This window comes from Chiloscyllium plagiosum, chromosome 48, assembly GCF_004010195.1.
Source record: "Chiloscyllium plagiosum isolate BGI_BamShark_2017 chromosome 48, ASM401019v2, whole genome shotgun sequence".
Classification (NCBI taxonomy): domain Eukaryota; kingdom Metazoa; phylum Chordata; class Chondrichthyes; order Orectolobiformes; family Hemiscylliidae; genus Chiloscyllium; species Chiloscyllium plagiosum.
Genome location: NC_057757.1, coordinates 7,635,037 through 7,661,769, shown reverse-complemented (window position 1 = coordinate 7,661,769; position 26,733 = coordinate 7,635,037). Strand labels below are relative to the sequence as shown.

The window sequence follows — 26,733 nt, the reverse complement described above, 5'->3', positions numbered from 1 at the left end:
AGCACAATGCCATTGCCTCTCCTCAACACAAACATATCAGGCTTCTGAGTGGAGAATCAAAGACATTTTAGAGATTTATAAAATGAGGGTCATCGATAGGGTGAAGAGCCGAAGCCCTTTTCTTGCGGTTGGGAAGTCCAAGGCTAGAGGGCATAGGTTTAAGATGAGGGGGGAGAGATTTTGAAAGGACCTAAGGGGGTAAGTATTACACAGAGGGTGGGGCATGCATGGGGTAAGCTGCCAAAGTGGTGGAGGCTGGTACAATTGCAACATTTAAAAGCATCTGGATGGGTATAGGAATAGGAAGGTTTACAGGGCTATTGCTGCCAAATGGGATTAAGCCAGATTGGGATGTCTAGCTAGTGTGGACTAGTTGGACCAATGAGTGCTGAATGATTCTACGACTATGTTTTTGGAGCTGCACTCATCCAGGCAAATGGGGAGTATGTCAGCACACTCCTGACTTGTGGCTTGTTCATGGTAGACAGACTCTGGGGAGACAGAAGTTACTTCCTGCAATATTCCCAGCCTCTGACCTGCTCCTTGGCAGGGTGCATCTACCTACAGCACGTGGACTTCAGTGGATCAAGAAGGCAGCTCACTCCCACCTTTCTCAAGAGTAACTAGGGATGGGCAATAAAAGCTGCACCACCCAGGGACTCCCATGTGATGCTACAAAAGCCATAGTATTAACGTGGCGAATTCAGTTCAGTTTCACTTCAAAGGAAATCACCAGGGGAACTCAGTGGGGAATTCAGTGATAGTTGCCCTCTTCGAATTATACCAACTCTATCGGAGTTGATATATGGCAATTAAATTCTCTCATTACAATTGCTCTGCAATATTTGTTCTTGCCTCCCATTATTAATCTGTTTCTGAAGTTACTTCTGTTAGAATTCTGGGATAAGGATTATTCCATTAATGTGCAGATTTTGGGGCTGGGGAGAAGGGATAGGGTAACTGGTCAGGACCTTCACTGTTCATCTCCCTGATAACAGTTGTTGATTTCATTACTTCATTCGGTGGCTGCAGTTAGGTTCCATCAACATGGCAAGTGATTTTCTGATCTGATGAATTCGCTGTCTTCTAAATAAGGGACATTTTTTCAATCATTCAAACAGAGAATAGACCAAACCTTAACAACAATTTTCAAAACATCAGTTATTTGCAAAAGGGAAACCATATCGCTTGGTCTTTTTGATCAAGTGAAAATTCTGCAGGCAATTACTGATGTAGAGGATTTAGCTGTGTTTGGTGTGCCAGGTGGTTAGCACTGGTGCCTCAGCGCCAGGAACCTTGGTTCAATTCTAGCCTTAAGCGACTGTGTGGAGTTTGCACATTCTCCCAGAATCTGCGTGGGTTTCCTCTAGGTGCTCTGGTTTCCTCCCAAAATCCAATCATGCGCAGGTTAGGTGAATAGGCCCTGCTAAAATAGCCTATAGTGTTTAGTGATGTTTAGGTTATATGCACTGGTCAGGGGTAAATGAAGAATAATAGGGGAATGGGTCTGGGTGGGACACTCTTCAGAGAGTGTCAAAGGGCTCGCTTCCATAGTGTAGGGATTCTATGATTCTACCCACTTGAAAAAATCTTAGAATCTGGATGTCTCATGTTCAAATGGTTGAGCTTATAGGAAAAAGTACCTCCCATATCCTTTTGTACTTGCGCACCAAGCAATTTTATTTTAATGTAATCATGTTTCACTGATCTATAGCTTTGTGGCCACACAGTTATTAATATCTTTCATTCCAGAGGGTTTCTCATTTCTGAGAAGCAAACACGTAAAACACTGCCTCAAATGGAATGTTAAACAGTAAACTTGCTGTCACCTTGCAGTGTCTAGCTAAACCATTGGATGTCTATTTAAAATTAATTTGATTATTTTACTAGAAATAAAGTAAACAATCACTTCTGAATTATAACTGAGCAATAAATAATGTGTCCTCATTCAAGTCAACGTGATTGCAATTAGGATCCTATTATGTGGGAAGTGTGGGCTTTGCAAATGCGTCACTCATTACCTGGTGGCTATGGCAGCGGCAGATCTACTGGTCATTATCTTCAATCTGATAATAGAAATTTGTCATAGTATGTATCAGGAAGGAGATTAAGGTGAAGGAACCCTTAAGGAGGCAGTGATCATAATACAATTGAATTTACTCTGCAATTCGAAAGGTATTACAGCTGAATAAGGACAACTACAGAAGCAGGAGGGAGGAGCTGGAGAGAATTGACCGGGAGAGGAGCCGAGCAGGAAACACAGTGGAACAGTAATGGCAGGGGATTCTGGGAGTACTTCAGGAGACACAGCAGAGGCTCACCCCAAGGGAAAAGCAGCATGGTACAGGAAGGCAACCATGGCTGACTAAGGAAGTCAGGGATAGTATAAAAGCAAAAGAGAAAGCATATAATGTGGTCAGGACTGTGGGAAACCAGAGGATTGGGAAGCTTACAAAGACCAACAGAGGGCAACAAAAAGAAAAGAAAAGAAACAAATGATCAAATGAGACGGTAAGCTAACCAGTAATATAAAGGACTATTGTAAGTTTCTTTATGGGTATAAAAAGGTGAAAGACAGGCAAAAGTAGACATTGGACTGCTGCAGAATGCTGTTGGAGAGATAGGAGTGGAGAAAAATGAAATGGCTGAGGAACTGAATAATTACTTGGCGTCAATCTTCACAGTGGAACACAAAAAATTCAAGTGTGAGGGGGCAGATGTGAGTATGATGGCTATCACCAAAGTGAAGATGCTGGAAAAACTAGGTGGTCAGAAAGTGGATAAATCACCTGGCCAGATGGACAACACCCCAGAGTTTGAGACAGAGATAGATAGGTTCTTGAGTATCAAGGGGATCATGGGTTACGGGGAGAAAGCGGGAGGATGGGGTTGAGAAACATATCAGCCATGATCAAATGGTGAAGCAGACTCGATGGGCTGAGTGGCCTAATTTCTACTTCTATGTCTTATGGTCTTATGTATCAGAATGAAATTGGATTACTGTATTAAGTATTTAACAACGGTTTCAACAATGAAAACTGCTTAAGTTTTCTAACTTGACAAAGGTAAACCTACAAAAGCCTCAATAAACCAATCAGAAAAGACATCAGGAAGTCAAAAGTTCAATGCTGTAATTATCCTCTGCATTTGCCAGTTGACCTGTATACTGTCTGCTGACAATTGCTAAAATAGGATTTGAGGTCTGAAATGCATCTGCTTTGTTGCATTGTTGGACAATGCTGTCTTCAACATCCACTTGGATTTCATTCTTTGTACATATTGCATGTCCCGCTCTTTTCTCTGAGATGCTGCTTTTGCTGTAAGGAAAGAGAACATTAAAAAAAACATCACTGTCACCACTTTATAACCAGATCATTAGTGCTAATTCAGATCTTTGTTAATAAAAAGGTAAGCAGCGAATTGATGTATTATCAACCTGAACATTTCCAACAGGAAATACTAATTTTACTGGAAAAATGGAATCCACAAAATAAGTGGAATTTGCCACAAATCCAGAGGTTTCAAGCACTCAAGATACATTCAAGTAAACACACAAGAAGTTCAGCTGTTTACTTAATGCATCAGTCAGCAGAACTTTTTTTTTTGAATCAGAAACACAAATCATGCTAAAGATTCAGATGGGCATGTTACAGCATTCCAGACTGGTTACAAAGCCTAACAGACCCTCCTCCATTCGGTTTCCTTTTCTGCAGGATTTCCCTTTGCTCATTCTTGCCTCCACCCTTCCCTGTCCCCATTTAGACAATAATTGTTCATCACCTTTTCATAAAATGACAATATTTAAAAGACATTTGGATAGATACATGAATAGGAAAGGTTTGGAAGGACATGGGCCAGGAGAAGGCAAGTGGGACTAGTTTAATTTGGATTATGGTCGGCATGGACTGGTTGGACCAAAAGGTCCGTTTCCATGCTGGATGACTCTATAATCATAAAATCAGAACAAAGTAAAAGCAGCCCATTCGGCCCATCAGATTTACACTGATCCTCCAGAAAACATCCCACCCAAATCCAACCCTCTCCCTGTAACCCTGCATTGCCCATGGCTAGTCCACCCAGCCTGCATATCCCTGGACACTGTACAATTGAGCATGGCCAATCAACTCTAACCTGCCCATCTTTGGAGTGTGGGAGGAAACTGGTGCAGCCACAGGGAGAATGTGTAAACTCCACATAGACAGACAGGCACCAGAGAGTGGTAACAAACCCAGGTCTGTGGCAGTGAGTCAGCAGTGCTAACCCCTGAGCCAGTGTTGTTTCATTACTGCTCTCACTAACACTCCCTTCAGCCTCGTAACAATTATTTTGTTGCTTAATCTTTCTTTCTTCCATCTGGCTTTTCTCCCCATTTCTCCTTCACCCTCCAACTTCCTCAATCTTAATTCCTAGTGTGGAAACACGCCATTCAGCCCATTGAGTCATACTGATCCTCTGAAGAGCATCCCACCCAATCCCTGGATTTCCCATGGCTAATTTATCCAGCCTGTACATCCCTGGACACAGTGTGCACTTTAGCAAGGCCAATTCACCCTAACCCGCACATCTTTGGGCTGTGGGAGCAAACTGGAGCACCCGGACACAGGGAGAATGCGCAAACTCCACATAAGACAGTTGTCAGAGGATGGAACTGAAGCCAGGTACCTGGTACAGTGAGGCAGCATTTGCTAACCACTGAGCCACCCTTATTGCATTTTTAAATTTTTTCCCGTTCTGATGAATAATCATTGATTTGAAATGCTCGCTCTGCATCTATCTCTACAGATGCTGCTTAACCCAAGTATTTCCAGCAGGTTTTACTTCAGAGTTCCAATATCCAGAGTTTGCCGTACCAAGCTCACTTGACCAGCCCAGTGCCTTGTACTGCTGTAGCACTCTGCCCAAGGTGTTACTCCCAGTAGTAGCCACTGTTCGAGACATCCCAAAATGTTGTTTATAATATCTCAGCAATGATCGATGACCAATTCTGGCACCTGTGAAAATTCAGCAAAAAAAAAAACAAAATTAAAAATACTGCAAGCGTATTTAATTTATTCAATATTTCTTCAGTTTGACTCTTGGAGCACCTGCAAAATTACCTGGATACAGTCCTGTCCACAAAAGGCAAAACAAATCCAACTCACCCAGTCCCATCAGTCTACACTCAAATCAAAACGATGGAAGGCATTGTCAACAGGGTTCCCAAACAGTACTTACTGACATTCAGCAAGCCCAATCAGATCGTGACCTCATTATAGCTTTGGTCCAGACGTGGACAAAAGAAGTTGAACTCCAGAGTTGAGGCCAGATAACTGACCTTGACATCAAGGCAGCATTTGACAGAGCATGGGATTCAACAGGCTGAGCAAAACCAAAGTCAATGGGAATCAAAGGTGAAAAGATATCTGGTTGGAGTTATTGAGGTCAGTCATCTCAACCACAGGGCATCACAATAGGGGTTCAAGGTAATATCCTTGGCCTACCTTTAACAGCTCCATCAATAACTTTCCTTTCATCATTTGGTCATAGATGGGACTTTTGCTAACGATTTGCAAAATGTCTACTTATGGACTTATTCAAAATAGCCAGCAGGTGAAGTCTTGTCTCACAAATTTGATGTCATGATATTGTCCACATCGACTTGATCAAAGTCCCTCATGGTAGGCTGGTCCAGTCACGTGGGATCCACGGTGAGTTGGCAAGTTGGAAAAAGTGGTTTGGTTACAGAAGACAGATGGCAGCTGTAGAGGGTGTTTTTCTGACTGGAGGACTGCAAGGATCAGTGTTGGGATCTGTTTGTAATCAGTAATAGGATTTAGATGAAACAACATGGTCCAAATATTAAGTTTACAATGAAAATTGGTAGAGTTGTGGATAGTAAGGAAGGTTATCAAACGATACAGTATGATATAGCCAGCTGGAAAGTGGATAAAGAAATGGTAGATGGAATTTAATCTGGACCAATGGGATGTCATAGACTTTGGGAGGTCAAATGCAGGAGGAAAGCATACAGCAAATGGCACTGACAAAGATACAAATATCTTTGTATCCTCTCTAACCACTGGAGAGGTCCCTCAGGACTGACAAGTAGCTAATGTTGTTCCTCAGTTCAAGAAGAGAAATAGGGATCATTCAGGAAATTATAGACCAGTGACCAGGAAACTATTGAAGAGGATTCTTAGGGATAGGGGGTCTGGGATATAAGACTGTGTGTGTGTGTGTCTGTGTCCCTTTTGTAAACCTTAATTGGGAGTTTTATCAGACTGGTATTACAGAAGGGAAGGTAAAAGATAGGTTAGAGAAAGAAACTGTATATAGTGGCTAGTTAATTTACTTCAAAAGTATAACAAAAAATAAATTGTAAATTTTTACTTTACATAGCCCTGGCCACACGAACTTTTATAGACTACTGCATGAGACAAATCTTTTCTGTGTTGCTGGTTTTAAATTAAGCAGAAGGGTTTACCCCGTGGTGTAACAGAAGATTAAGATGCATGCTTGGATCTGCTGCATTGATTCAGAATCGGCTTGCCCATAGAAGGCAGAGGGTAGTGGGGTGTTTCTCAGGCTGGAGGTCCGTAAGTAGTGCATTCCGCAGAGATGCGTAATGGGACTTCTGCTGTTTGCGACTTATACAAGTGACTTGGATTAAAACATTGATTGGTGGATTAGTAAGTTTGCAGAAGACACAAAGATCGATGGAGGGTAAGGGGGGAAGAGAAGAGAGAGAAGAAGGGAGTTGTGAATACAGTAGGTTGTCAAACAATACAGTCACATATCGACTAATTTCAGATATGGATGGAGAAATGGCAGGTGGACTTTATTCCAGGCAAGCATGAGGTGCTGCACTGAGTGATCAAATGTTAAGGAAATGTATAACGGCAGGACGCTTAACAGCAATGATGTATACAGGGATCCTGGGGTCCTGATCCATCGCTCCCTGAAAATGGCCACATTAATAGATAGGATGCTCCCTTTTATTGGCTGGGGCATTAAATACAAGAATAAGGAAGTGAAGTTGCAGCTTTATAAAAGTTTGGTTAGGTCACACTTTGAGTATTGTGTTCAACTCCAGTCACCACACTACAGGAAGGATATGGAGGGTTTTGAGAGGCTGCTGCCTGGATTAGACAATATGAGTTATAAAGAGAGCTAGACAAATTATGGTTGTTTTCTTTGGAGCAATGGAGGCAGAGGGGAGACCTGATAGAAGTTTATAAAATTATGAGGGGCATGGATCGTGTTGACAGTCAATCTTTTCCTAGCATTTAAGGGAAAAAGAGGGGCAAGATGTTTTTTTTAAAACAGTGTTAGGTGCCTGGGGTAGTAGTGGAGGCAGCTACAATATGGGTGTTTAAGGTGGCTTTAGATAAGTACATAAATTAGCAAGGAAAGGAGGGTTATTGACCATGGACAGGTACAAGGGATTAATTTAAATGACCATCATGTTTTTGCCCAATATTACAAAATTTGGCAAGTCATGTGGCAACTGCATAAGAATTGAGTTTGGCCGCATTTGGAGCAGTGTGCGCAGTTCTGGTCACCACACTACTGGAAGGATGTACAGGCTTTGGAGAGGGTGCAATAGAGGTTTACCACAATGTTGTCTAGATTGGAATGTCGTAGGTGTAAGGAAAGGTTGGAGAAACTTGAACTGTTTTTACTAGAGAGTGACAGAGGCTGAAGGGCGACCTGAGTCAATCTAAAATTATGAAAGCCTGGTGGAAGGCCACTCATAGGGTGGTCAGGAGTCTTTTTCCTCAGGTGAAAATGTTGAATCCTAGGGGGCCTAGGTTTATGGTAAGAGGAGAGAAGTTTAAAGGAGATGTGCAAGGCAAGTTTTTTTTCCCCAAAAACCGAGGTGCCTGGAATGCATTGCCAGGATAAGTGGCAGAAGCATGTATGACAGCAGATATGATTGTTTAAGAGGCATTTAGACTGACATGAACAGACTGGGAATAGAGGGTCTTGGCTTATGCACAGGCAGATGGGATTAGTTTGGAATGGTCAGCGCTCAAACGGTGTGCTAAAGGACCTGTTCCTGTGCTGGACTGTTCTATTAAAAGCCCTTTCCTGCCACCAAACATACCATGTGGGCATAAAACCCCTTAAATGTACAATCACAAGAAGTCTCAAGTATTATAATTTCTATTTTTGAGATCCTATCAATCAGGAATGTTCATCATAATGAGGAGGGAGATGGCATGGAGCAGGGTGACACTTGGCACACAAGATGGCCGCTGAGCCATGAGTTGGTCACTTGACACATAAGATGGCTGCCAGACCACAATATGGATGGAGACAGCAGAGCAAATACAGACACTGCCTGGGGCCACCAGAACGTCAATACAATGCACTAAACCTCGCTGATTAGTTTAAGGTGGGTAGGGGAAGAGAATGCACATGAGTAACGTACACTGCCCCCAAAGTGTCTGGGTCCAGCCAACACCTTTTGTAGAAATGCTAACAGTTTGATATGGACTCAATACAGAGTGCTAGTAGCCAGTGCTGCAGTAATCGTCCTTCTCATAAGAGCGATTAGCGCCCATTATGAGAACAATGGACTTCCGTGCAGACACAAACTGACAACGCCTGTACTGAAGCTAACAACCTTGCTGAAAATTTAACAAAGGCTGCACTGGAACTGATAATGACTGTATCAAAACTATCAACAATTCTGCAATGATTACCATAAACAAGTCATGTTACAAAGACAATAATCTCATCACTGACCTATTGTATCACAAGATGTACAAAGGTATCTTGACGTGCTCCGGGTTGAGAGATGAATCGCAGCTGACCACTGTGCTGTTGGTGACTCACTCTCTCCCTGGAGCTCTGGCATTTCCTTGTGCAATAAGCTCTGTCATCAAACCTAGACTCTGATTTTCCCCACAATAAATAGTTAAAAATCACAAAACCAGGTTAGAGTCCAACAGGTTTATTTGAAAGTACAAGCTTTCAGAGCACAGCTCCTTTGTAGGTAGCTAAGAGCTCCAAAAACATTTGGAAAAAAAAGTGCTTTATACACCTCCTTTAAACTTTTTGCCTCTTACCTTAAATCTATGCCTCCCAATATTTAACATTTTCACCCTAGGAAAAAGACTCCTGAGGTCCGAAAGCTAGTACTTCCAAATAAACCTGCTGGACTATAACTTAGCATTGTGAGATTTTTAAATTTGTCTACCTCAGTCCAACACCAGCACCTCTGCATCATCAAAAATAGGAAAGTGCATGTACAAAATAAATCATCAGTGTCAGGTAGATGCCATGATATTTTTCTTTATGAAAAAGCCCGACGCTCAGAGTTAACAATAAGTTACAACTCGATTTCCTAACCAGCACAAAAATGAATTTCATCAATGCAATGCCCGAGTTCTTCTCGCTTTTCTATAGGAAAAGTGATTTCGAGGAGAGAGCTGGACACAGCAAGTCCTGACAACTGAAACCGAGATATTAACTGGGTTGGTAATGGATTGGTGAGGTTTAAGACTTCATTCTGTTTACAAATTAGTTTGGTTCAAGAGCAGGAATGTACAAGCACTATATTAAACATATAGCCTAATTATTACGTAATTGATGAATGTTTTGTAGCCAGTGGGGAAGTGATAGGGTGATAGTATAGTCACTGAACTTGCAATCCAGAGCTTCTAGTTAATCCTCTGGGGACATGGGTTCAAACCTTTCTCACCCAGATAGCGAAAGTCTAATTGAATTAATAAACATGGAATTAAAAGCTAGTTTAATTGTAACCATGAAATCATTGTCATACGAAAGTTAGTTCACCAATGTCCTTTTCTGAAACATAATTTAATAATTTCACTTGGCATGGCCTAACCGCAACTCCAGACCCACAACAATGTGACTGGTTTTCAGCTGCACTCAGACTCTTGACTCAGTAAATCAAGAATGGACAGTAAATGCTGACAGTAACACCCTCCCCATGAAAGAATAAAACATGTCTTTAAATAAATAAATACATAAACAAGCCACGTCCAAGATATTACAAAACGTGGGAGCCTAAGGGCAGAGACCCTCTCGAGTTAAAATGTTCACTGTCTCCAACTTAGTCTGGAGTGTGAAATGGAGAGACTCCGACACATGGAAAGGGGGAAGAATTTCCATCTAGATAGTACACTCCTAGAAAAAAAACACATTCAAGAATAGAAATGGAGCCAGATACTGTGGACTGAGAAAGAGATTGAAATGGAGATCTTACCAATACTGGTATTCTCTACACGTCTAATAGGCTCACTATCTGAGGGCAAGGAAAGAGAAGATAGCCAAAATGCAGAAGAAGGGACCATAGCTGTCTAGGGTGGGAAAGAGCAGAATAGAAATGTCGCAGTAATAGGGACTCGATGAACAAGGGGATAGAGAGCATCCTCTAAAGCCAAGTCAAGAAATCCCAAAGGCTGTATTTCCCACCAGAGTAAGGCTTATCTCGGCAGCTAGAGAGGAACTCAAAAGGGAGAGAGTAAATCTACTGCATGTTATCCATGCTGGAACAATGTTTGGAGAGGAAGTGCCCCAATACTCTCTAAACAGAAGGGATAAAGACGGAGATGCCAAAAAAGGTTCCACAACAAACGCAAGCAACCCAAACATAAATAGAACAGAGCAGGTAAATACAAGGAAGGCATTGATGGCAAGGAAATACAATTATAGAACTAGAGTTTAACAAGGTGGTTGAACAAAGTAAAAAAGAGAGTTAAATTAGTTTAAATTCATTACAGCAACACAACGTATGTAATGAAACAGCAGGTCAAGAGGCAACCATCTATCGGAAGGGACAAGATGAAGTAGTATTTACCAAGAATCATTATGGATGTGGAACAAAAACAGGCTAAGACAGTCCTTATGGATTGAGAAAAGATAATAAAAGGATCCACTACACGAGACGTCCCTGACAAACTACCTATTCGGAGAAGAGAATTGGAGGAGGAATTATGCAAAAATGTAAAAGCACTCCAAGATAATCGTGGGGAATTTTAACTGCTCCACTACTAACTGGACAGAAGGGGTTAAAGGGGATAAAAGAATGGAAAAACTACAATGTGTACTTGAATCCTTGCTCATCAAATACGTAAAAACTTTAACAGGTAGATTGATCAATGGGGAACAAATTAGTGCACATAAGAGCAATTGGGGAACATCTATAGGTACCAGTGACTGTAATATAATACTGTTGATATTACAGTGGATACAATTATGGCTAAAACCAAATTAGCAGATTGGATAAAAACTGATTTTAAAAAGGGGCTGAGAACAGAATTTGGGGAAATAAATGGGCAAATATTTTGACAAACAATTACATTGAAGAATAGAACTTTTACACTTTTTGCCACCAAGAACATAGATGCACTGAATTGTATCAACATTTTGAATTAGATCCTGGGTATGTTAGATGCATTTTGATATTTCTGACTCTGATCACTTTTCTACCCACCTACCGTGTCCTGCCTCTCCTCCCCTACCGTAATAAATGCATGCATTAAAATGACATCACAAATATTACTGAAGGCCTAATCTGAAAATGAATTTTACAAATGAAGATTTTCTTTCCAAATCTACCTAAAAGAGAATTGAGGGAATGGATAGTATAAGTGCAAGAGAGTGCTGAATGAAAGGCACTTTGTTGTTGCTCTGACAAAACCTGGCACGATCATACTCCCATTAAGCTGACCAATCGCCCATCTAATCGCAAAGGTGGAACATTACTGTTAAAACCCTTGACAACACATTGTGACAAAGTAACTAAAAATTATCTTTCTTGCTCTGGCAAGTGTTCTTGTGGTATAGCCATTTGAGGCATTAATAACTGAAAATCTGATTTACCAGTAATAATCATAAATAGTCTTGAATGTTGAAGCCCAATTCTTAGCGAATATGGACAAATGCCAGAGAACTCTAGAACCCCTCAGTTAAATACATTGCATCAGGGTTAAATGTAAAGTTAGCCATTCTTAAATCTATATTTAAAGGCTGGTTACAGATTATTTTTAAAAAAGATGTTCTGAAATTTGAAAGGGTTCAGCATTTTAGGGCAAATTCCTGATGTTAATTTTCAAAGAAAGGAGAATAGAACATTTAGAAATTGAAAATATAAGCCAGAATGTATGAATTTTTTTGCATAACCAACCTTAATTTATGTGAACGAAACACAGACAGAAGTCACAAAATTTTAAAACAAGGCAAACTCTCCACAAATGCTGCCAGATTGGAGTTTCTCCAGTATTTTAATTTTAAATCAGATTTCCAGTAACTGCAATATTTCACTTATTACCAACAATAGTGATCTCTGCAAATTTGTCAACTTAGTCCATAAACATGAAACTTGTTCAACCCAGTCTGTGTAACACAGATGAAAGATGACCTATCAGGACTGGATACAAACCAGAAGGAAGCACAAGCTCCATTGTTTCCTCATTGTATTCCAAATTCTTGTTTGGTATCTCTGCAGCTTTCATGTCAATATCTTCTCCATGTTTGTGATCAGGATAACTCCCTCTGTGTACAGAGAAGCAAAACAAAAAAAGTCAGCAAATAGATTGAGAGTCTTCTCTTGTCCTGGAACGTGCAAGGGCGGCCCATGTTTGAAAGACACAAAATGGCTGACATGGGTTAAATAAAATGAGACCACTGGCTCCAGCATTAAGACACAAAATGGCTGACGAGAGATAAACAGAATCACCAGCCTGCTCCGGCACTTCAGTGAAACACAATGGTACCTTTGAACAGGCCGACTCCAAGGTCAACAAGAGGTCCTGCAAGCAACTGTCTAAGAGAGTTTGATGAGAGGTTGCCGAGGGACGGAGGAGTTATTGATCCCAGCCTCATTAATGAAAGGATGTCATCCCATTAAGTAAGCAGCACCAGTTAGAACAGGGGTGTAAATCTCAGCCCATTAACCAGACAACCTAACTCATTAAGCAGCTTTGAAAACAACAGCTGAAGTTATTTTGTAGTAATTGGTTGTTTCTTTGAAGTTATTCACAATATTAAGAAATAGGTTCTAGTTAAAGATTCTTCAGATAATCACAGATTTCAACATAATTGCAGATACACATAACCTGAATATAATCGAAGCATTAGGGGAAAAACAAAGTTAATTAGTCTCAGGGAACATTTTCTCCTATCAAAGTTTGTGAGAAGATTTGTAGCTCGGGTGCTCATTGTTGTGGTTCTGTTTGCCGAGCTGGGAATTTGTGTTGCAGACGTTTCGTCCCCTGTCTAGGTGACATCCTCAGTGCTTGGGAGCCTCCTGTGAAGCGCTTCTGTGATGTTTCTTCTGGCATTTATAGTGCATGACAAGCAACGAGTTCGACTGGGACAACACTACTATTATATGACAAGCCAAACAGAGAACAGCCAGGGAATTCCTAGAGGCATGGCACTCATCCACAGATTCTATCAACAAACACAGCAACCTGGACCCAGTATACTGACCACTGCAGTGGACAGCTGGAACTGACAACTGGAAGCAGCAGAGACAAACCACTATAAATGCCGGAGGAAACATCACAGAAGCGCTTCACAGGAGGCTCCCATGCACTGAGGACGTCACTAGACAGGGGACGAAAAGTCTGCAATACAAATTCCCAGCTCGGCGAACAGAACCACAACAACTTTCTCCCATCTCTTACAAAAATGCCTGGTAATGCCCTAAATTAATCTGATAAATAGGCTGCAACCAATTTAAGTCCTAACAGTAGAAGTAGCTGTATAACTTAACTAACTTGATAACAGGAATTAATATTACAAATCTTATAGCAGTTAATTAAAACCAACTTTCTTTGTATTTTTAATATATTTTTCACTGTCCCAATTATACATAAAAGGAGCAACAGAATTTGATAGAGCTAGCATATGGACTACAAATGAATAATGATTCAAGCTGTCCTTAGAGATAAACAAGTCTGGGACAGACCTGAAGGAGTATGACCAGTAACTTTGGAAAGCGAGTTCATTGGATGAATAAAAAGATCCTAAGACCTGGAGATTACAGCGTCTGTTAAACACCATGAGATCATGGGAACCTGGAGCTGTTCATAGGAAAGCCCATCATTGATTCGGTGTTTCACAGACTTTGGTGCATGGAATAAGAGGGAAAGACTCAGTGACCACACTGTGATTACTGTAACACATTATTATATAAAATGCAGTAAATCAAGGTAAAAATCAGTGTTAGTGATCTCTCTTCTGATCTGAGCCAAAGATTAAGATAAAAATTGTGTTCTCATGTCAAGGCCAGATTTGGGAAGATGCTTTGGCTCTCTCCCTGCATTAACTGGTTGTTGCTCGAATAAAAGTTTGCCACGTGGCTGAATCCTGCCTGCCCGCTGAGTCTGTCCCTGGTCGGGGGTATGCTCCTGCAGAATGCGATTTGATTTCACTATTAATCTTTCTACTTTGTTTGTAAAACACAAAAGATATGGCCAAAAAGCAGATATTTACAGGGAGGTTTATTCATCTTGCTATTTACCAACACTTTTTAAGCACATTTATCCTAATTTGATTTCTATAGTGATTATGTTGTGTGCAAGTCTGTTTGACAGGTGACAAGATGGGAAATTGTGATTTAGGCTTTCACTGATTATGTTTTATTAGACGACTTTGACACGATTTGGACTAGTGGTTCGGAGGGTAACACTTTTTAACAGAAATCGTGAAGTGCATTAAAACAAAGCTTGCTGCTTGAGAATTGGGAAACAAAATACATCGGAGGCACAGAAATTCAAAGCAAGAGAAAAAAAACCTTAGCACCAAGGTCACCACTAGCCAGACACCACTGGATTCTCCAATCAAATTGCATTTTCTCTTTTCTTCGTCAGACATTAACACGTTCAAGGTATTCGCAGAGGGCAAAAAAAGGTTGGCAGTGGAATGGCATTACGAAGACATAAGGGATGACAGTTGAAGGAAGTAGAGATAGTGTCAAAGAGCAAGTAGCCACTTTAATATCAGTAACCACAAGGACTGGAAAGAATACTGATGGGCTTATGAACATAAGAAACAGGAACATGAACAGACCATACATGACCAATCAATCCTGCACTACTTTCCAAAATTATCAAAGCTGCTTGTGTTCCGGTCAGAAGTGCCTTCTCCGTCGACTTTTCTGTTAGGAATGTACAGTATTTGCACTGTTGGTACCATTTTTATTCAGATAGTGTTTTCTCTAAGACATAGAGGAGGTGGAGAGAGCAGTGATTCTCCCTGGAGAGCTGAGTGTCATTAACTCTGGCAGATGGCAGGTAGCTCTAGGCTCTTTTTGTCCAACTGGCCCCTTCTTTTATACCCTTGATGACATTAATATTTCTACAATCGCATTGGTCCAATGTTGCCAAAACCATCAGACTGAAGTTTAATAGGTTTTTTGGGTGTCTAAGTTCCTGGTTCAAATTGATTGGCCAAATTCAAAAGCCTGTTGTTTTGATAAACAAAACAGCTGATTGGCCTGCTAACTGTCCAGCTTTCGATACTAACGTTTCAATTCAGGTGCTGTATACTTGCAAACTTTCAAGCTGCTGCTCACAGGCATCCATTTTAAATCTCAAAGCCTAGAGAAAGCATGTGATCTTTTAAAGGGACCATACAATGCTTCCCCACCCCTCCCCCAGCATTTGACAAATACCAAATTCTAACTTCCTGCCTCCCAATCCACAAGTATTCTGTCCAACTTCGTAAGTAGTACAAAAGCTCAAATTGAGCAGTATTCCAGATGCAGTTTCATCATCAAAGACCTGTAAATTTGTAACAATACTTGCTTAATTCTTTAATTCCAGTCCCCTTGCAAATGAAAGTTTGAACTGTTCAGGAGAACAAGGAGTCACAGCATAAGTTGACGGGTGTATACCAAACTTCAGAAAGCTAAGGTGATCAGCAACAAGATTCACAGTCCATGCATTAGCACGTTGAGAATTAAAGAGATGGAGAAACAAATTAAAAGCAGCAACAAGAAGCGAGGAAGCTGCCAAAGCAGCTCAACAAATAGCACTAGATTAGATTAGATTAAATTTAGCCAATTCACCTGACCTGCACATCTTTGGACTGTGGGAGGAAACCGGAGCACCCAGAGGAAACCCACGCAGACACGGGGAGAATGTGCAAACTCCACACAGTCAGTCGCCTGAGGCGGGAATTGAACTCGGGTCTCTGGCGCTGTGAGGCAGCAGTGCTAACCACTGTGCCACCGTGCTGCCCACTGAAGAAGCAATTCTCAAGATCCCAACACTTTGTTTGACAAAGCAAGATCAGAGTTTGTAAAGGATTGTTTGATGTTACCAAAAAGAAACCCAGGGTTTGTATAACTTACAAGTGCTTACTGAATAGTCAAGGGTGACTTTTACAGACTTAAGTGGTCAAAGTAATAATAGATATCCTCTAAGTTTGTTCCCCTTGTTCAGAAGGCCACTGATGGGGCAATAGTGAGGAAACAATGGACGATAGTCTACGATTAGCTGGGGATGAGATCAAATCAGATGAGAAAGCATGCCTATCCTAAGGCCAGTACAGAGCTTCCCAAAATGGGGGCCATGATCCTAAATGCTAAAAACTGAAATTCTGATGTCCCAAGTTTTGAGTAGCAGTGGCCATCATGGAGATCCACTCAAGTTGTAACAGCTGTGCTCTCACTAACAGGCCCGAGCTTCCCAGCATCTCTTACAATACCTAGAAGTCACAACAATTTTCATGTCTTGCTATGTGGTCAAAATGGTAAAAGTTTGGAAAGCACTGGGCTAGACAGTGTGTGTTTGGGAATGCATATCTAAGCAAACTAGTTTTAAGCCATAAACAAATGCTAAAAGTAGTGGCTTTGAGGGAAGCATTGAAAAATGTGGATGATGAGGTCAAAGGCAATTTGACCAACATTAGGTTAAAGTGTCAAATGTTAAACACTTTCAAAATAGTGCCCAAGTTTCCACCAAAAGTAGGATCATTTCCCTTCAAAAGACATGCAAATAATGAAAAACACAATTTGTTACCTAAAGTCATAGAAGTCTGCAAATTCAAGAGCAGCATCTCCATCTGTGAAGAGCTTACAATGGCTGCTGTCAACCATATGAGCTTGGACAGCTTCAGTCGAGTAAAAGGACCGCCCTTTCTCATTGCACCACAGGCAAACGTTTCCCAAACCAACCTTTTCTCCTGCAAAAATAAAATTGCAAACATCACAAGCAGATACTTATATAACGCTAAATGAACCGCATCCAAAACCTTTTAGCATCTCAAATTGAAGTTCTGAACCCAAACAGTTAAAAATACTAGCTCTACGATTGCTTAAATTAGTTACAACTCAGAAATGCACACTGTCCTTTGACAGTCAATTTACTACGCATTAAAAATGATGGATGTAGGTTTGCTCGCTGAGCTGGAAGGTTCGTTTCCAGACGTTTCATCACCATAAATGACCTGGAGGAGGGGCTAGAAGGTTGGGTGAGCAAGTTTGCGGATGATACGAAAGTCAGAGGAGTTGTTGACAGTGAGGAAGGATGTGTCAGGTTACAGCGGAATATAGATAAGCTGCAGAGCTGGGCAGAAAGGTGGCAAATGGAGTTCAATGTAGGTAAGTGTGAGGTGATTCACTTTGGTAAGAGTAACAAAAAGATGGGGTACCCAGAGTCAAAGCGTGTGGCGCTGGAAAAATGCAGCAGGTCAAGCAGCATCCACGGAGCAGGAATGCTTATGCCTGAAATGTCGACTTTCCTGCTCCTTGGATGCTGCCTGACCTGCTGTGTGAAGCACCCCACACTTTTCAACTCTGACTCTGCCGTATCTGCTGTCCTCACTTTCTCCTGGGGTTCCTGGAGATGATTAGGGGTTTAGATAGGGTTGACCGTGAGAACCTTTTTCCACGTATGGAGTCAGCTATTACGAGGGGGCATAGCTTTAAATTAAGGGGTGGTAGGTATAGGACAGATGTTAGGGGTAGATTCTTTACTCAACGAGTCGTGAGTTCATGGAATGCCCTGCTAGTAGCAGTGGTGGACTCTCCCTCTTTATGGGCATTTAGACGGACATTGGATAGGCATATGGAGGATAGTGGGCTAGTGTAGGTTAGGTGGGCTTGGATCGGCGCAACATCGAGGGCCAAAGAGCCTGTACTGCGCTGTATTTTTCTATGTCCTATATTCATACTAAGTAACCTGGTCAGTGAGCCTCCGGATAAAGCACTGGTGGTGTAGCCCGCTTTCTATTTGTGTTTCCTTAGCTTGGTGATGGCATTTCCTGTTCTTTTTATCAGAAGGTGATAAATGGGGTCCAAGTCAATGCATATGTTGAAATGGTTATGGTTGGAATACCTTGCTTCAAGGAATTCTCGTGCGTGTCTGTTTGGCTTGTCAGAGGATGGACGCGTTGTCCTTCCGCATCCGTATGTAAGGATGCTAGTGAGAGAGGGTCATGTCATTTTGTGGCTAGTTGATTTTCATGTATCCTGGTGGCTAGTTTTCTGCCTGTTTGTCACTGTTCTTCCAAGATGGTTTGTAGATGATACTAGTTTTACTTGTTGTCTGTATTGAATCTTTCAAGTTCATTCGCTGCGGTTTTAGTGTGTTGGTGGATTTGCGGGCTACCATGAAGCCAGGTGGTCTGAGTAGTCTGGTAGTCATTTCCGAGATGTCTTTGATATAGGGAAGAGTAGCTAGACCTTCTGGACGTGTTTGGTCTGCTCGTTTGAGTTTGCTGCCAAGAAGTCAGCAGACTGTGTTCATTGGATACCTGTTCTTTTTGAATACACTGTTCAGGTGATTTTCATCTGCTCTACATAGTTCCTCTGAGCTGCAGTGTGTGCCGGCTCGTTGAAATAATGTTCTGATGCAGCTTCATTTGTGGATGTTAGGAAGACTGCTTCTGTAGTTCAATATTTGGCCCGTCTGTATTGTTTTCCTGTACAGACTGGTTAGAAGTTTCCCACTGGCTGTTCGTTCTACTGCGACATCTAGGAATGGCAGTTTATTGTTGTTTTCCTCCTCTTTAGTGAACTTTATGCCAGAAAGAGTATTATTGATAGTCTTGAAGGTTTCCTCCAATTTGTTTCGTTTAGTGATGACAAAGGTGTCATCCACTTAGTGGACCCAAAGTTTGGGTTGGATGGTTGGCAGAACTGTTGGTTCGAGTATCTGTATTACTGCCTCTGCTAAGAACCGTGATATTGGAGATCCCATGGATGTTCCGTTGGCTTGTCTGTAGGTTTTGTTGTTGAAGTTGGTAGAGCATAGGTCCACTAGCTTGACGATATTATCCTTGCTGATGAAGTTGGTGGTGTTTGGTATATGTGTCTTTGATTCTTCTATTGGTGTAATCAGTGTTTCTTTGGCCAGGTTGATGTTGATGGATGTGAACATGAGCCGTATTTCAATGAGCCGCCACACACTGCAGCACAGTGGAACAACAAAGAGCAGAGGAAAATCACTTGTACAGTGTATTCAAAAAGAATGGGCACAAAATGAGCACAGACCATCGATTTCTCAGCAACAAGCCCAAACAAGCAGACAAAACATATCCAGAAACTCGAGCCACTCTCCCCTACATCAAAGACATCTCAGAAATGACTGTCAGACTACTCAGACCACTTGGGCATCATGGTAGCCCACAAACCCACCAACACTCTAAAACAGCAGCTAATGAACTTGAAAGATCCTACACAGACAAGGAAAGTTAGTGTCATTTACAAAATACCTTGCAAGAACTGCAACAAACACTGTAATGGACAAACCTGCAGAAAACCAGCCACCTGGATACATGAACATCAAGTGGGCACAAAAAGACATGACCCGCTCTCACTAGTATCCTTACATATGGATGCGGAAAGACACCACTTCGACTTGGACAACACATCTATTCTCGGACAAGCCAAACAGAAACACACATGAGAATTCCTAGAAGCATGGCATTCCAACTGGAACTCTATCAACAAACACATTGACTTGGACCCCATTTACCACCGCCTGAGAAAAAGAACAGGAAATGACCACCACCATAGGAAATGACATTACCAAACCAAGGAAACCCAAACACAAATAGAAAGCGGGCTACACCACCAGTGCTTCATCCAGAGGGTCACTGAAGAAGTTATCCAGTAGGGTGGCCAAACATCTGAAAACGAACCTTCCAGCTCAGCGAGCAAACCTACATCCAGACCTCAACCTGAGCTACAAATCTTCTCAAAACTCAGTAAAATGATAGATAGTCAGAGAAACATGACCTATCATGAGCAACTGATAGTCGATTTCAATTTCTGAGTCTTCACTCATCTCAGTGACATAAAAGTGAAACCATCAGATTAATGAACAGTCCCATTGCTCACTCAAGATCCCTCGCAATCAGACTCAACCAGATTAATTTTCACCAAATTCTCAATTTTATACAGAAGAAAGCAAGGACTGCAGATGCTGGAGATCAGAGACGAGAGTGTGGTGCTGGAAAAAGTACAGCAGGTCAGGCAGCATCCGAGGAGCAGGAGAACTTTCCTGACCTGCTGTGCTTTTCCAGCACCACATTCTTCACACTCAATTCTCTGTCAAATATTAATACTGCACTTGTAAAAAATGTCAACACTGTGTCCATGAGTTTGTTGAGTGTTCTTTTATGTTCGCTCTGCTTGGCAGTTCTCCATAGCAACACAGTTGGGAAAGGAATGTTAGTTACACTGTTAGAGGTAAAAAGATCAAAAGACCCCTGTTCCACTAGGTCTGGATCTCTGTATAAGATTCAACGCAGCATGACAACCACCCTTTCAGTTAACACAACCTGTTTTAATGATCACACTTAGATCTGACAATTTCCCAAAATGACCCTATTTAAGTTTCCTCTTTATGCCTTATTAAAAATTAGGTAGATTAATTTGCCATTAAGAAGATTGTTAAAATGTATATTTCATTCTTACTTACCCAGGTACTTCATCAAACCCTTTAGATCCACTAAATATTCAATGTCAGGAATAAAAAAACCGTGCATCTTTGTCATATGATCAATATTTTTAAATAGAGATCGAGAGTGATGTGAACAAAATAAGCAGTCTGTTATTTGAATACTGCCAGGTGGAGAGTCTTCAGTCAGCTTATCAGCTCGGCTCTCATTTTTAAAATGTTCCTCCTCATCACAGACAGAATCCACATCCTCCCATTCACCTAGCAGAAAAATTTCAAAGTTGAAACCAAAGGCATTTTTATACTCAATATATATAAAACAGTATTTTATTTGATATAAATCTCAGTACAAATGTGTAAGTGTGAATATATTCAGAGCTGGCAACCTTTTCTCTGTTAAACAAATGCAGATCAATTGTTATGCCCAAGAGTACAGTGCAAACCTCCTGCAACCTCTTCCATCAGTCAGAAGCCTGAACACACGCACCAGCAGGTTCAGGAACAGCTTCTTCCTGGACGTCATTAGACTGATGAATGAAGTCTCTAACTTCAAATAATGCTAGCCTTGCTAATGTCGCTCTTGCCTAGTGCTCACCATGTGCAATGCAACCGGCAAACCTCTGTCTAAACCTTTCTGATCTGTACATCCTTGCTTACTATGATCTACTCAAACAAAGCTTTTCACGTGACAATAAATCAATTAAATCAAAATTAACATACCCAGAAGCGAATTGATTTATTACTGAGAACATCTTTGTTACAGGAAATAAAGTCGCAACTCTTATAAAACTGAAACCAGAAACAAGATGCTGATTTGTCATTATTTACCATCATCTTCATCCTCCATCGTCACTTCCTCCTCAAATGACTCGAGCTGGTCCAATTTTGCAGCTTGCTGTTCGAACCAGAGTAACCGAGGTGGTTTGTCAGGCTTCTTGTTTTGTTCGCTGCTAACTGTGACTTGTGACAAAGCGTCTTCAGTTACTGGGACAACAGTCCTTTTCCTCGTGGAGGGAGCCAGCTGAGCTTTTACCGCCTGCTGAATGGCTATATTCACGGTATCTTTGTCCATTCCATCCTCGCTTATCCCCATCTCCAAATTTTTCACATTCAGCCTTTCCAGCTGTTTATTTGCAATGCTCGCGAACTTCTTTTCTGCATCCTGGTGTTTCTTGGATTTTAAATGATTTTCATAGGCATTGAAGGTGGCGAATCTTTTACCACAAGATGTGCAGTCTGTGGCAGTCCCCTTTTTCTTCTCTTCTACAGCTGATCTCAGGGCCAATACACGTTCTTGGAAGTTTTCAGCTGTCACTGGAGGCATTTCTGCGACTTTACGCTTCAGGTTATATCTGTGCCAATCTGTTTTGTAGTGTGACCTCTGAATCTCAGCATCACCAAAAGCCACATGACACGTGATGCAGGTGTAGGAAGACATTGCTTAAAACAAAAATAAAATATAGAACACAGAAAAATAAATCAGGTCCACAAAGAACAAACATTATTGTCATTGTCCATTAAAAATCAAATCCAGAGTCCAAGCGCAATATCTTTGCTGTTAGCAAGATCTGCTTCACCTCAACATTGCTGGCTATATTTACAGCTGGCTAGGTCTCACACTCTTGAATTCTCTCATTGGCTCTGTCTTCTTAGAGTCATACAGCATGAAAACAGATCCTTCGGTCCAACTCGTCCATGCTGACCAGATATCCTAACCGAATCTCGTGCCATTTCCCTGTACTTGACACGTATTCCTCTAAACCCTTCTTATTCATATAATCACCCAGATGCATTTTAAACGTTGTAATTGTACCAGCCTCAACCACCTTCTCTGGCAGCTCATTCCATACACGCACCACCCTCTACCTGGTGAAATCCCCCCTTAGCTTCCTTTTAAATATTTTCCTTCTCGCACTAAACCTATGCACTCTAGTTCTGCATTGCCTCAAACAGGGATAAGACATTGCCCATTTATCCTATCCATGCCCCTCATGATTTTACAGATCTTTATAAGGTCACCCCACAGCCTCTGAAGCTCCATGGAAAACAGCCCCAGTCTATTCAGACTCTCCCCATAGCTCAAATCCTGGCAACGTCTTGTAAATCTTTCCTGAACCCTTTCCAAGTTTCACAGCATTATTCCGATGGGGGGGGGGGGGGGGAAGAGAGAGAGATCAGAATTGACACTATATTTCCTTCCGATAGGAAGATCAGAATTGCACACTATATTCCAAAAGTGGTCAAACTAATGTCCTGTGCAACCGCAGCGTGACCTCCCAACTCCTGTACTCAATGCTCTGACCAAGAAAGGAAAGCATGCCAAATATCTTCTTCACTACCTTATCTACCGGTGACTCTACTTTCAAAACTTATTAACCACTTTTAAGATACTCCTTAAAACTAATTCTCTTCGGCCAAATTTTCTAATATAGAGCGTCAGGAACATCTTACATTAATGCAAGCTACACAAATGCAAGCTGGCTGTGACATCACTGATATATGACGTTATTTGAACTAATGATGGAAGTCTAAATTCAATTGTGTGTATACATCAGAGGATTTGACACCCCTATTCGCACACCTGCCTGGACATCGGGCCCCCATCGGGGTGGGGGTCTCCTGGGCTTTGGGTTCTCTATTCACGATGGGGGAGGCAATGGGGGAGGTGGTATTGTCGCTAGATGATTATTGCAGAAACTAACCTCAAGACCCAGAATTAAGAGCAATAGCTAAGTCAAACTACAGATGTAATAAATCAGAAAATTCTGTCTAGTTGAGTGCAGGGCACTATGCTACAATGCGTCTTTTGTCAGTATAACACGATATACAAATTGGGGACACTATTTCCAAAGTGTGAACTTTTAAAGCATGTGTTCACTATAACATGACTGCCACCACATTAAGCGATTTTTCTGTAACACGGGGTTGCATAAGAATGCAACCGTGTTATAGAAGAACTATCTGTACGATAAAGAATCAAAAACAGAAATTGCTGCAAGCTCAGCAGATCTGGCAGCATCTATGGAGAGAAATCCAGAACAAACATTTTGCGTCCAGTGACCTTTCCTCAGAATGGATGAAAGCAAGGAAAATAATGATTTTTATGCAGGAGATAGGGTGGGGGAGGGGGTAACGATAGATGGAGATAGAGCCCAAAGAGTGAGAGAAGAACAGTTGAACAGATAAAGGACTGGATAATGATCAGGCTAGGAGGGGGAATGGCTATTAATGGAAACCATTAGTGGCTAACAATAGCTTGTATGTCATATCAGACCAAGTGATAGCAAGGCCTGGTGTGTGGGCATTGGGGTAATGACATTGGACAGCTCAAGCCCCATAATTGTTGAACTTGATGTTGAGTCCGGAAAGCTGTAGAGTTATCAAATGGAAAATGACTTGCTATTCTTCCAGCTTGCACTGAGCTTTGCTGGAGCACTGCAGGAAGCCTGAGACAGAGATGTTGGCCAGGGAATAATGTGGTGTGTTGAAGTGGCATGCAGCTGGAAGCTAAGAAGCTTTTTTGCAGACAGAACGTAGATAATCTATGAAGCAGTCACTCAGTCTGCACTTCAATTCTCCAATGTAGAGGAGACTATAATGAGAGCACCAAGTGCAATAAACTAGATTAAGTGAAATGCAGGTAAAGCGCTGCTTCATCCGGAAGGTGTGTTTGGACCTTTGGATACTGAGGAGGGAGGAAGCAAACAGACAGGTGTTATACATGTGGTTTCAGAGGAAGGTGCCATGAGGCTGTGGAGGGTGTTGGGAGTTAAGGAGGTGTGGACTAGGGTGTCCTGGAGAGACCGATCCCTGTGAAAGCCTGAGAAGGGAAGGGAGGGGAACATGTGGCTGGTGGTGGCATCCTGCTGGAGGTTGTGGAAATGGTGGCTAATGGTCTCTGGATGTGATGCAGGTGGGATGGTAAGTAAGGGCAAGGGGAACCCTATTGCTGTTATGGGAGGGAAGAGAGGAGGTGAGGACCAAAGTGTGGAAGATGGGGTAGACCTGGCTGAGGGCTTTTTCAACTATAGTGTTGGGGAATACTCAGTTGAAAAAAGTGGAATTTTGAAGGCATCCTTGTCAAAGTCGGCATCATCAGAACAGATGCGACAGAGCCGGAGGAACTGGAAAAATGGAATGGAGAATGGAAGCAGAGTATGAGGATGTAAAGTCAAAGTAACTGTGGGAATTGTTTGGATTGTAATGGATGTTGGTGGCCAGTCTACCCCTAGAAATGGAAATAGAGGTGTCAAGGAAGGGAAGGGAGGTGCAGGCACACTTGGAATATTGTGTACAGTTCTGGTCACCCCATTACAGGAAGGATGTGGAAGCATTGGAAAAGGTGCAGAGGAGATTTACCAGGATGTTGCCTGGTCTGGAGGGAAGGTCTTATGAGGAAAGGCTGAGAGACTTGGGTCTGTTCTCATTGGAAAGAAGGCAACAAAGAATAGTGGCATGGACTATTTTCTAAATGGGGAGAAAATTCAGAAGTCTGAAGTGCAAAGACACTTGGGAGTTCTAATCCAGGACTTTCTCAAGGTAAACTTGCAGGTTGGGTCAGTAGCCAGGAAGGCAAATGCAGTGATGGCATTTATTTTGAGAGGACTTGAATATAAAAATCAGGGATGAACTTCCGAGGGAGGCTCGATAAGGCTCTGGTCAGGTCACATTTGGAGTATTGTGCACAGTTTAGGCCCCATACCTCAGAAAGGATGTAATGGCCATGTTCAGAAAATACTCTGAGAATGGTTTCAGGAATTGACAACATTTGACTCTGGGTCTGTCTTGGTGGATTTTATAAGGATGAAACTTCCAGAATACTGAATGGTCTGGAGAGTGGATGTTGCGAAGATGTTTCTATTGGTAGGAGAGACTAGGACCAGAGGAGACAGCTTTAGAGAAAAGGGAAGACATTTTAGAACAGAGATAAGGAGAAACTTCTTCAGCCAAGAGTGGTGAATCTATGGAATTCACTGCCACAGAAGGCTGTGGAGGTCAAGTCATTGAGTATATTTAACACTGAGGTAGATAGGTCTTGAGTATCAAGGGGATGAAGGGTTACGGGGAGAAAGTGGGAGAATGGAGTTGAAAAACTGATCAGCCATGACTGAATGGCAGAGCTGACTCAATGGGCTGAAATGGGGAGAAAGTGAGGACCGCAGATGCTGGAGATCAGAGCTGAAAATGTGTTGCTGGAAAAGCGCAGGTCAGGCAGCATCCAAGGAACAGGGGAATCGACGTTTCGGGCATAAGCCCTTCTTCAGGGATGAGGAAAGTGTGTCCAGCAGGCTAAGATAAAAGGTAGGGAGGAGGGACGTTGGAAATGCGATAGGTGGAAGGAGGTCAAGGTGAGGGTGATAGGCCGGAATGGGGTGGGAGCGGAGAGATCAGGAAGAAGATTGCAGGTTAGGAAGGTGGCGCTGAGTTCGAGGGATTTGACTGAGACAAGGTGGGAAGAGGGGAAATGAGGAAACTGGAGAAATCTGAGTTCATCCCTGAGTTCATGGGCCCCAGCTATCCCTGCCACTTCGTAGGATATGTGGAACAGTCCATCTTCCGCAGCTACACTGGCACCACCCTCTACCTTTTCCTCCGCTACATCGATGACTGTATCGGTGCTGCCTCGTGTTCCCACGAGGTTGAACAGTTCATCCACTTTACCAACACCTTCCACCCAGACCTCAAATTCACCTGGACCGTCTCAGACTCCTCCCTCCCCTTCCTAGACCTTTCCATTTCTCTCTCGGGCGACCGAATCAACACGGACATTTACTTTAAACCGACCAACTCCCACAGCTACCTAGGCTCCCACCCTGCCCCCTGTAAAAATGCTATCCCATATTCCCAATTCCTTCGTCTCCGC

At 42.1% G+C, this 26,733-nt stretch overlaps 1 protein-coding gene across 3 annotated transcripts in view; it reads right to left on the bottom strand.

Annotated features, from left to right (window-relative positions):
- Nucleotides 1–1,340: 1,340 nt before the first annotated feature.
- Nucleotides 1,341–26,733, bottom strand: part of znf622 (zinc finger protein 622) — a 29,103-nt gene continuing 3,710 nt past the window's right edge. For all 3 annotated transcript variants that reach the window (XM_043683604.1, XM_043683603.1, XM_043683605.1), the window contains 6 exons: nt 21,699–22,310; nt 20,892–21,131; nt 16,986–17,148; nt 12,395–12,507; nt 4,851–4,991; nt 1,341–3,317 (listed from right to left, as the gene is read on the bottom strand). In XM_043683604.1, the coding sequence (XP_043539539.1) occupies nt 3,184–3,317; nt 4,851–4,991; nt 12,395–12,507; nt 16,986–17,148; nt 20,892–21,131; nt 21,699–22,308 (1,401 nt within the window). In that variant the 5' untranslated portion in view covers nt 22,309–22,310 and the 3' untranslated portion in view covers nt 1,341–3,183. The remainder of the gene's footprint in view (nt 3,318–4,850; nt 4,992–12,394; nt 12,508–16,985; nt 17,149–20,891; nt 21,132–21,698; nt 22,311–26,733) is intronic.